Raw genomic sequence first — 12,240 nt, 5'->3', positions numbered from 1 at the left:
GAGACAAAACTGCAACATGCCCTCCAGGAGCTTCTGATCTATCAGGGAAGGATTGTAGGAGAAACGTGGAATATGCCAATAGATCTTGGTGTCCAAGAGAAATGTAACAGTACGGAGGGATCTCCCCATTTCAATAGATCCTAAACACTAAATTACATGAACAGTTCAGGAAGACAATTACCAGAAGTGTGACTATAAAGTAATGAAACTAATTTGTGTGTCTGTCTGTCTTGTGGGTTGACTTTCATTACTTCACAGTCATGCCTCATTCTTTCTATTCCATTTCGATAAACACACAGGTAACTTTCTGAAGAACGAACTAACTTGGTTTTCCACAATACTGTTTCTCAAGTTCCCTTTCCCCTTCACCTTTTCCTCTTCCTTTCTTTCAATTTTTTCTCTGTTTTTTTTTTCTCCTCGAGTTTTTCCCCATCTGCATCTTATTTTTCAGTTTTGCTCTTTATGAAATGGCTTGTCAGGCAGCAGTACCGAGTGGCAAACGTTCTGCCGCCTTTAGCGCAGAAAGCCCAGAACAGCACTAGAGAGAAGAGGGTATAATTTATGGTTATGAAGGGAGCCACCAAAATATTGTGACAGTGGAATCATCTCTTTGAGGTAAAATTCTGTAATTTTCATGTCATTTGCAGAAAGTGAAAAAGAACCTTGCCATGCAGATCTGCAAGGTTTGGGGATGGCTTTGTTAAACCCTCAAGGTAGTTTTCCCCCAACCCCTATAGCCAATTTAAAATGTTTTTTCTGAATCCCTTTTATGGGATAAAAACCCAATTTAATGCTTTTCCCTCTTCTGATGCAATCACTTGCCTTGGGTGCAGGAGCCAAGCCATCTGACAAGGCTCAGAAACACCAAAGACCAAGACTCTTACTTTGGTTGGTCCCCAAGAGCTGCAAAGACAGTCTGCTTCAACATTTTTGACTGTCTCTGAATTTCCCTTTCTATGGTTGTTTTGGCAAGCAAACACTTGGTGTATCCTTCTTTATTTATAGACATTTCCTAAGCCAATGTGAGTTGCAGAATTTCATGCAGAAGATGGGAGGGGTGGTGATGGGGAGAAGTGGAATCTGGGAAACAATTGTCCAAGTCAGGACAGATTTCAAAACACACAGCACCCCCTTGGCATGATGTAAATGAAAAGAACAAAAAAATTAAAATCCACCCAACATGCCCATAAGCCATGGTTAATAATTTTTTTTAATGTGAAGCATCTGCATTCTCCCTTCCATCCCACACCCCCTAGGAGCAGAGAGCCACAGCTCCCTGGTGGCTCTGTGGAGGTCCATGAAGTCAGACAGCTGAGCAGGGCTGTGCTCCTCCATCACCTCTATTAATCTTCATGGGAGGCTCCCCTCCTCCATTTCCATCCACTCAGCACCGACTGCTGATCCTCCTCCCTTCCACAAGATCTCTTGACTCCCTGCAAGTGGAGAAACAGGGTGGTTTTGTGCATCAAAATACAGCTAAATAATTTTTCCTGGCTCCTTCAAGGGCAGCTGTTACCTCAGGCTGAAAGATCAAGCAGAGAAAGAAGAGCCGCTAGCACGCCCCTCCCCCTGCGACTCTCCCCCTGACCTAGGGGTAGGGTGAGCTTGTTCTTGAGCACATGCAGAATGTCTTGGGGGTAAGTCAATTTCCTAGTGTCTTCCGGTTGGTTGCTTTCATTCCTCCCCCAAGAGTGTTTCAGCACCACTGAGTCCTGGTGTGGAGCAGGACCCTCACCCTCTTGGCCTCAGAGTCTGAGGTCGGGAAGCTAAGGTTGCCCTCCTCCTCCCTGAAAATATCCACCTCTGAATAAAATGTGGAGTGGATTTGCTTTGAAACAGATATCCTGCGAGTCAGACCCAGGCTCCCCCTCTTTCATCCCAAATAGGGAAAAAGAGTATAAACTCCACTTTTGCCCTAAGTCCTGATTCCTAGAGATGCTGTTGGCCAACAGACCTATTCCACTTTGGTATAGCAAGTGAGCCTCACACAAGGGCCAAAACCTCTTAAAGGAAAAAAAAAAAGCACAAGAGCTTGTACTTCAATGAAAAAATTATCAATTAGCCCCTGTTCATTCAGTTTTTAGTGCTGACCTCTTCGGGTGGGGGGGAGGACCCCTTTGCCAATAGAGCGGGAGTCCTGTGGGGAAAAAGTCAGGTGAAGGGAAGGGCAGGTCTGCTGAAAGGAAGACTCATTCCTGGCCTTGCCTTCCTTGGGGATAACACCAGCAGTACCACTGTTCCTGTCCACAGAGATCTGAGTGGGATGGGATCCAAGGGGTGAGGTACAGGGATCTTTCATCCCCAAAGCTGAAATGACTTCAGCAGCCCAACTTTAAGCCTATCAGCCCTTGCAGACATTTATTGAGCACCTGCTGTGTCTAAGCAGCTAAGATGTATCCTTCTAGACCCTCTTTAGTCTCCCAGCCTAAGGAAACAAAGAAAGACAGTTGGAGGGCTTGAAGGAAGTACTTGGAGAGGAAGCATAGTTTGACCATCCAGTGAGCCTTCAGTGAAATTTATATCCATTCACCTCTATATCATATTTTTAAAAAGTGATCCTTATACATACACGCAGGATCTTTTGCAAATCGTTAAGCACTTCTCTGTCCTTTGTAACAAAAGTTTCTTTAGCTACCATATAGTAGCAATGGTATCTTTTTAGAGTCCCTTGCCTGTCTGGTCTTAAATTTCCTGTGATCGATTAAGTATTTAGGTGGCTATTGGCTAACATCCACACACCATATATGAGCTGTAAAGAATGAAGTCAGATCAGCCCTCTACTGCTTAAATTACTTAGTAATTGAATGAGCTCAGGTATGGTCCCTGCCCGCCACTTGCAAGATTGGACTTAGCATCCTAAGTGGTTCACATGGGTGCTGCTGATCCAGCCTTTCCAGAGAATGGGTAGCATTTATTTATATGACACTTTAAAGGTTTACAAAGTGCTTTACATTTATATTAATTCGTTTGATTCATTTGATTCTCACAAGCAGCCTGTGAGCTTGCCGTCACCATTATCCCCATCTTATAGGTGAGGTAACAGAGGGAGACAGAGGTGACATGAATTGCCTGGGGTTATGATATACAGCTAGCAAGTATCCGAGGTCACATTTGAACTCATGCCTTCCTGACTCCAGACCCAGCCCTTTATCCCCTGCATCCCTCCCATGGGATTCACAAGAAAGGAGGAAGAGTCCATAGGCAGGCAGGCAGCCTGGTTTCTCCTTGGGTTCCATCTCTGCTCAGCAAGCAACACCTACTAATCCCACTCCTGCCTTTTGATTTGGTTTTAAATATACCCAGGACCATTTCAGGGCAAGCAAAAAAGAAAAGAAGAAGAAAATTACTGTGTCTTTCTTGGATCCTGCATGACTTTCTGATCTCTCTATTATCTCTCTTTATTCTTAAAGAAAATTTCTCTCTAGATTTTCATTGCTTTCCTCTTTTGCTTCCACTATTCATTCTCTGGCATCTTTTCCTCCCTCATTTGGCTAATTCTTCTCTATTTCATTTGTTCTCATTATAATCAGTTCACATTTTCTTCTTTCTTTTGTTTTTTTTTTCTTTTTATTTCCTTTAACATTTTCCTTTCTCATTTCTTAGGTTCTCCCTCCGCTCCAATTTTCTCCATATAATCTGAAGCCCACAAACCTCACGTCTTTGTTCTTTCCCTTTCTCTTCTCCCCCTAATTTGCCCCCTCCCAACTTTCCCATTCTCTTTGGCCTTCACTTAGGCATGAACTTTTATCTTTTGTATTTGTTATGGGTATTTTCCCAAGTCTGAGTGCTGAGACCACAGGAACTGGTGGCCCATTCATTCTGATTGTTCAGGTTCGGCTGAGGGCCCTACACACATGCCAACATCCAGCAGAACCACAGACAGACAAGGCAGCTAGAGGGACCTGAGGAAAATATTCTGGTGGGCTTACCCAAGCAGTGGGCATCTGGAGAAATGCTGACTATTTGTCAAGCCAGGAGCAGGAGCATCTCTGTCCAAGAGAAATGTTGAACACACACACACACACACACACACACACACACACACACACACACACACACACACAACCTTTACTCCATCCTCCCATGAGGAAAGTCAATTGAAACCTCTCTTCCTAGACTCATAGAATTATAGAGGCGGAAAGCACCCTAGAGATCATTTACCTGGCTTCTTTGTCCAAATATAATTGAGGAGTCATTTGTGATGTCTGTATAGTAAATGACCTTTGCCCTTCCCATCCATGATGTGTTTCAGAAGGGGAACACAGCCTTGCACATTGCTGCCCTAGCAGGTCAGGATGAAGTGGTCCGGGAACTTGTCAACTTTGGAGCAAATGTCAACGCACAATCTCAGGTAACATACCTCTTTTCGACAAACCAAGTCATGTTTTGACTGTCTAGAAGGTAATAGCTTTCTCCATTGGTTATTCCTCTGCCATCCTCACCCAGTTATATGCTGATGAGGTCCTACTCAAATAAATGTACATGTATATCTGTAATTCTGCCTCCAGTAATGATTATAACAGAAGGGTTTCCAAGCACCTATTCTTTCTTGCTCTTCCTCCATTTCTATTGTCATTATGTTCTGTGAATTTTAAATCACAAATTTCTGAGCGTACCAGAGCTAGACCATCACCATGGGCTCTAACACATTGTGTTGATAGAGTACCAAACAGTAGAACAGGGACAGGGAAATACCAGAGGTATAACTAGGGCAAAGCACCTAGGGCTTTGTCCCAATTTTCAACATCAATGATGGGGAAACACTCCCCACAGTAGTTCAGAGAATGTCATCCCCATTCCTTATAGTGCTGGGTTAGCCCATCCCCCTGAGAAATTGGAGGAAAGGACAAGAACAGTATATGGTCATAAGCTTATGGAGATCAAGGGAAAAAGCCAGATCATTTCTCCAGGAAATTATAGTGGCCCGTGCCATTGTTCCATCCCATCAACTTAATTTGCCCCAGGTTTTAAGATTCCTGGTTATGGCTCTGCTGCAACAACACTTACTGAGTTCCATCTGGGGTGTATCCTTCTTGTGGTTGAAGTAAGTGAAGAAAACAAAACCAGATGAGCGTACACACTGATTATGATCATATGAAAGAACAGTATATACATATACATATACATGCATATACACATACACAAATTATAGGGATAGACTAGCCAAGACAATGGATAAAGGGAGTAATGTTGATTTAGATATCTATATGTTGATGGTATTTTTTCTTTTGAGTTTAATTTGTTGCAAACTTTTTTTTATTTTAATACTGTTTAAAGTGAAGTTCATAATAAATGACATATTGAAATGATTTGATGACAATAATAAAAACCAACCCCCTTCCTATAGCCAAAGGGCACAGGATTTTTCCTTATTTTTGTCCCTTTGTCAACTATTATGTGATTGAAGGAATCACCTGCATACCCTAGAGAGAGGCCTGCATTTCCGTGTGTGAAAGAGAATCACAAATCTTTTCTCTCACACTCTTGAAGACTTTAAGACAGAGATTCTGTTTTCCTACAGACATGGTTTCATACCAAAGCAATAAAAAACAAATTAAATCAGTTGTCTTTAAGAGAAATAAAGTTGGAAAGTATCCATTTGTTTTCCAACAATCAACATAAAGTACTATTTAACAGAAAAATAAATTAAATAAAAAATGAACCTCACTTTCTCTAAGGCTGGATGAAAGACAGAAAAAACAAGATGAAGAAGTAGAGGATGAGCAAAAGAAACTAACAAATATAGAGAGGAATGTAGACGAAAAAAAATCAAAAGAGTGACACACATTTTCTATCCTTTGAAGAAGGTGCCACTAAAATCTCATGACTACTGTGCGTTTTTGCAATTATAAGTCAAAATGGAAGAGCCTTTCTTGGAACTTGATGAAATGAAATTTAAGGCAAGCTTCTTCCCATTCTTGCTTCAAAGAAAGGCTAATAGAGAGTCTTACTCGAGTGTCCATAATGATTTATTTTCTTGGCTCACAGAAAGGCTTTACGCCCCTTTATATGGCAGCGCAAGAAAATCACTTGGAAGTTGTTAAGTTTCTGCTGGAAAATGGAGCAAATCAGAACGTCGCTACAGAAGTGAGTACCTGGGTCAAATGCCATCATCCCTGTTAGTCACAAGCCTAGTGTGCAAATATACTTGTCCATACAGATACATTGATAGCTAGCTACATTTCCATAAAGTCACCATCATAATTAAGGGAAGGATGTTCCTACTGAGCATCTGCTGTTTGGAGGCCGCTGGATTCCCATGGTGATGGTGGGAAAGACGCCCAGGGAGTAGAGTTTATGATCCCTGACCTTCCAGAGTTTGAAGGGAAATACATGGAAAACACGAGAGTGAGTCACTAGAACCCACTATATAGCACAACCTGCTACACGACAGAATTGGTAGAGGGATGAGGGTGGGGAAAGAGAAAGAGAAAGAGGGACAGGAGGGGAAGGGAATGGAAAAGGAGAGGGGGAGAGAAGGGGAGAAAGGGGAGGGGGAGGGACACAGGAGAGAGAGAGAGAGAGAGAGAGAGAGAGAGAGAGAGAGAGAGAGAGAGAGAGAGAGAGAGATCCATCTATTCAAGGGCCCCCATTACTAGAAATATCAGAGAATCAAATGCTTATGGATAATGACAATGGTAAACATGAGTGATGGAAGAGACCCTAAGAGCATCTAGCACACCCCCTCCTTTTTCAAAATAATTCTATCACCTTGAGCAAGTCGATGAACATTTCTGGGGGCATTTCATCATCTGCTAAATAAGAGAGTTAAACCAGATAGTAGTCTCTATGGTACCTTCCAGCTCTGGGTTTTTAGATTCAGCAATGATAGGACTGTGGTAACTCTGTTTCCCATCTTCATTCAGAGGGTCCTAGTCATGGACATAACCAACTGGAATGCAAAAGAGCTTTGCAGAAAACTACCAATGTTTTTGTGGTGTTAGAGAGTAAGCAGAAGTTCTGGCCTGGTAGTCAATCTGCATCTATGCCCTTTTCAAGTTTATGTGCCCACATGGGTAAATTTCCCACCACATATTCAACTTTGAGTTAATCCATATTTCAAGGAGAGAGGTGAAAGGTTCTATTTTGTTGTGGAGAGAACGTCAGGAGATCTGGGTGGCAAAAAGAGGCAAATTTGGGGTTGGTGTAAGAAAAAAACTTCCCAATAGGCCATCCATGAATGAGATGGCCCACCTCAGGAGGTGATCGATCCATTCACTTTCCTGAAAGGCCTTCAATGAAAGTCTGAGTTGACAACTGTGTTGGGTAGATTGTAGAGGGAATTCTTGTTCATAGTATCATAGATTCAGAGCTGAAAGGAACCTAGGTGAGGTTGGATGAGGAAAAGGCTCAGGGTCCTTAAAATGACTTGTCCAAGGTCACAGAGGGAATAAATCTCAAAGGTGAGATTTGAATACAGATCCTTTGACTCTAGAGTCATCACTCTTTCCATTGTACCACACTTACTCCATTCTGGATTGGAGCAAATGGGCCCTTCTGAGGTCCCTTACAACCCTAACGTTCAATTATTTTATGCTTAATACCTGACTAATCTTAGGTTAGCTAAAATGTCTCTGAGGCTTTCTCCTCATCTTTAAAAAGAACAGTTGCAAAAACAAAAAACAAAAAAACAACCCACAAAAAACAAACAAACAAAAAAGAACAGTTGCCCTACATTGTCTCTAGGGTCCCTTCTCGCTCTAAAAATAATTGTTTCTATTATTGTTGTTGTTACTACTACTACTACTGACAAGGTTTCAGAGCTGTAAGGCTAACTTGATCATTTTACAAATGAGGAAACAGTCTCTGAGAAGTTATGTGAATCGCTCAAAGTCATACCTGTACTAAGTCACCCTGCTCCATGTACCTTCTCCTCCTCTCTTCTGGCCAGGATGGCTTCACACCATTGGCTGTGGCACTACAGCAGGGCCATGAGAATGTGGTGGCTCACCTGATCAACTACGGGACAAAGGGAAAGGTGCGTCTGCCGGCCCTACACATCGCAGCCCGAAACGATGACACAAGGACGGCAGCGGTCCTACTCCAAAATGACCCAAATGCAGATGTGCTGTCCAAGGTAAGGGAACAGCAGAGGAGGAGACGAATGCAAGTGTCTAGACCGTTCAGCCCATGGGATGGTAGCACTGTCTAGAGCCACTGACCAGAGGCCCTTTCCTGCAAGTAATTTAGATGTTGAGCATGAGTTAACCCAAACCAAAGATTAAAATGATTATGCAAATTCAGCACCAAAATGGACAACCCCCAAAGGATACATCACAATTAGCATTGTGGTAGAAATAACACTGGCAAGCAGTGTGTCATCCATAAAGGTGTCCAGCCAGGTCAATTTGACCATATGACTGATATAGTGCTGAGTTTTTAATCCTTTTCTCTTTCACTCAGCTTGCCTTCTGGCGGAGGTAGCAGAGAGAAATGATGAGTAATGATGAGCAATGGCCCGGGGCCACCCCTGGACCTTAATAGTATTATTTATCTCATACTAGGCAATTTAGAAAGCACTTTCCTCACAAGAGCCCTGTGAGGTAGATAGTTCAGTTACTATGTCAGTGTTATAAATGAGGGAACTGAGGCTCGGAGAGATTACTTACCCAAGGTCCAACAGTAAGGAAGTAGAAGGGCCAAAACCCTGAACCAGGTCTTCTGACTCCCAAGTCCTTCCTTTGCCCACACTGCCCCTTTGGATATTATCATCTTTGTAGTTGAAGATTACACCACTAACTTCATTCGTTCATTCATTCACTCATTCATTCATTCAATATTTATTAGGCCCCTATTGTGCACAAGACACTCAGTTTTGAGTTATCATCATCAGGGCCTGTTCACTGAGTTATTTTTGTAGGACCAAGGATGTTTTTACCATTCATACTTTCTCCCTCCTGCTCCCTCTTGTGACCATATGCATGTATTTGCAACATGGTAAGGCAAAGTAAACAGGGAAATACCCAAGTCAACAAACAGAAGGGAAAGGACCAACCCACCTTTCTTGGCCTTGTTAGGAAGTAAAGAAGCAAGGGTCAGGGGCAGCTAGGTGGTACAGTGAATAGAGCACCAACCCTGGAGTCAGGAGGACCTGAGTTCAAATCCAGCCTCAGACACTTGACACTTACTAGCTGTGTGACCCTGGGCAAGTCACTTAACCCTCATTGCCCTGCAAAAACAAAAACAAAGAAGCAAGTATTTATTAAGTGTTTACTTTGTGCCAGGTACGTGCTGAGCTTTTTACAAAAATTATCTCATTTGATCCTCAAAACAACCCTGAGAGATAGGGGCTGCTGTTATCCCCATTTTACAGTTTGGGTAAACTGAGGCAACAGAGGTTAAGTGACTTGCCCAGGTTCACACAACTATTAAGTGTCTGAGGCCAGATTTGAATTCAGACCTTCCTAACTCTAGGCCCAGTGTTCTATCCACTGTACCACCTGCCTGCTTTTTGATGTGATTAGCACTATTCACTAATCAGCAGGGCTAACTGACCTTCAAGTCCCTGAATTAGGTTAAAAAAAGTCCCATTTAGATTTTGGTTCCTGATAGATAGAGAGCTCAGGATGATTCTATATCCTATGATTACTCCCTGGGAAAGTTCCCACATGCCACCAGATAAATGACAAAGGACATTTGTCACATGTTCCTGTAACTTACCAGGCAGGGATCTATCAGCAAACATTTGGCCCCCTCCCAAAAAACCCCCCATATTTTATCTGGCCCCAATCTTTAGTGCATTGGTAGCTCTTCTAATCACAACCAAATTCCCCAGGTACCATGGCAGTGTAGGTAGCAATTCAGAAAGTCAGTCTCTACTGATCAATTTTTCTTCTCGTTGTTCAACAGACAGGGTTCACCCCGCTCCACATAGCAGCCCACTACGAGAACCTCAATGTGGCCCAGCTACTACTAAACCGGGGTGCCAGTGTCAACTTTACACCACAGGTAACTACTTAACCAGTCCTCCTCTTGCCATCAACAATCCACGGGGAGTCTGGGTGATGTTGTAGCCCTTTAAGGAGAGTCTGGGTGTTCCTTTTTTCTCACTCTGACAGTTACTGAGATTCTTGTTGGAAACTATTTCCATTTCATCATTCAAAAAATGCAGTATTTATTAAGGGTCTGCTTTGTGTACACTGTACTAAATCCTGGGCATACAAAGACATAAACAAAACAGTCCCTGCCTTCATAGAGATTATATTCTACTGGGAAAGAGGGATGCAACATGTACATAGATAAATAAATATATGATAATCCAAGGAAGAAGAAAGCACAAACAACTCAGGGTGGGATGGGGAAGAGTTGGCTCCTGAGCCAAAGCTTGAGAAAAGCTGGCGATTCTAAGAATTGGAGGTGAAGAGGGTACAAAGGTGTGAAAATAGACTGCCAAATCTGAGTAACAGCTAGTAGGTCAGTTTGGTTGGACCATGCTGTGTATTTTTATACACTGTCTCTTCTAGAGATAGTATGAGATAAATCTGGAAGCTAGGTAGAAGCCTTGTTGTTTTGAGCTTTAAATGCTGGGCTAATATTTGTATTTTATCTTAGAGGTAATAGGGAGCTATTAAAGATTCTTGAGTAGGGAAGTAGCATCATCAGATCCATTTGTCTAGAAATATTAATTTAACAGTTGTGTAGAGGATGGATTAGAGAGGGGAGAGATGAGAAGCAGAAATATGAATTCAGAGGAAATTAATAGTCAAGTATATTTCTGGTCCCTCCTAGAATTCTTTTCATCCTTTCTGGCAAATTCTCTAGGCTTTGGCCCTTTGGTTTCCACTGGCTCTGTTTTCTGATAACATTCCCCCTTTGATTTAATGGGATACAAAACAGAGTTTCTTCTTTTCATTAGGTTTTTCATTCCAATTCAGCAAACATTTATGGTGTGTATGTATGTGTGTGTGTGTGTGTGTGTGTATATATATATATATATATATATATGCAGTGTGCAGAGCACAGGGCTAGACCCCAGGGAAAATGCAAAGTTTGGATGAAATATGATCCCTGCCTTGATGGAGCTTATGATCTAGTAAGGAATATATCATAGAGATAACCATAATACAGAATAATAGTATGGTAGAAAAGTATTGTGTGAGGTCTGAGGCAGGAAGGTAGGATTAAGAAAGGCTTAATGGAGGCATTAGCATTAGAGTTGGGCTTAAAATGATGGGTAGCAATCCAACAATCCTGGATATCAGGGAGGTAATTTTGGGAGTGGTATGAGCAAAAGCTTAGAGGTGGGAAAGGATAGGGCTTGTATAGGATACCGGGAAAAGTATAGTTTGGCAGAAGCATAGAGGACAGTGTTGGAGAGTAGCTGCTGGTGGTGGTTGTTGAACATCCTTCATTATGGAAGAGGACCAATTACATCGAGACAGTAATGTAGCTGAAAAAAGAAGGGTGGCCACAGATTTTGGAGAGCCTTGAATGCCACACAAAGAAGTCTGAACTTTGCTGAGTAGTCATTAGGAAGTCACAGAAGGTTTGTCAGAAGAGTGTCATCACCAGATCTATGCAGTAAAGATTTTCTGGGGCCCGCCACCACACTGTTGCTATGGGACAGGATTTGGTAAAAAAGAGAGCTCTACTTCTTGGGAAGATTCATCTGGCTGAGTGGGGAGGAAGCTCACAGCTCAGTCGCAGCTGAATTTAACCTGCATTACCATAGTCTACCTTGCTGGTTCCTAGCCCTTTTCTGTTTTTGAACTACTTCTTAAAGCAAGGCTAACTTCAGCCTGAGCTGCACATTGATTGTATCTGGGCCGCCGTCCCCACGGCAGCTCAGCCCTCCTGAGATCATCTATGGCTAATCCATTGCCCTGACTTCTGTCTGCCTCTTCCTCCCCAGAATGGTATCACTCCCCTGCACATCGCTTCTCGCAGAGGGAATGTGATCATGGTCCGCCTCCTGCTGGACCGCGGGGCGGAGATAGAAAACAAGGACCAAGGTAGGTTCTGGGCTCGCTGTGCCTGCCAGGGAGCCCGACTGTGGAAATGCAGGGGGAGGGATTTTTGCTCTCGAGGCAGATTCTGTGGATGAGCAGTGGGCTCTCTCAGTGACCTAATTAACAATGCACCAGAAAGGCTAACCGAGCAGTGTGCAGCCACGGTGCAGATGAAGACAAAGAAATCGTCCTTATGGATACAGTGTCACTTGGTGTTACTAAAGGGTGGCTGGGAGGATGCTCCTTATCAGCTTCTCTGAGTGGCTTCTGATAATTGAGGTTGGTTTTTTGT

The 12,240-nt window shown here is 42.8% G+C and overlaps 1 protein-coding gene across 1 annotated transcript in view; it reads left to right on the top strand.

The window, feature by feature from the left end:
• Positions 1-12,240, top strand: part of ANK1 (ankyrin 1) — a 344,837-nt gene that overhangs the window by 241,221 nt on the left and 91,376 nt on the right. Inside the window, 6 exon segments of the mRNA XM_043987736.1 lie at positions 4,253-4,351; positions 5,989-6,087; positions 7,892-8,077; positions 9,850-9,948; positions 11,852-11,938; positions 11,940-11,951. Of these exon segments, the coding sequence (XP_043843671.1) occupies positions 4,253-4,351; positions 5,989-6,087; positions 7,892-8,077; positions 9,850-9,948; positions 11,852-11,938; positions 11,940-11,951 (582 nt within the window).

Source organism: Dromiciops gliroides, chromosome 2 (genome assembly GCF_019393635.1).
Source record: "Dromiciops gliroides isolate mDroGli1 chromosome 2, mDroGli1.pri, whole genome shotgun sequence".
NCBI lineage: Eukaryota > Metazoa > Chordata > Mammalia > Microbiotheria > Microbiotheriidae > Dromiciops > Dromiciops gliroides.
The sequence above is the reverse complement of the archived record's forward strand: the minus strand, read 5'-3'. Positions and strand labels throughout refer to the sequence as shown.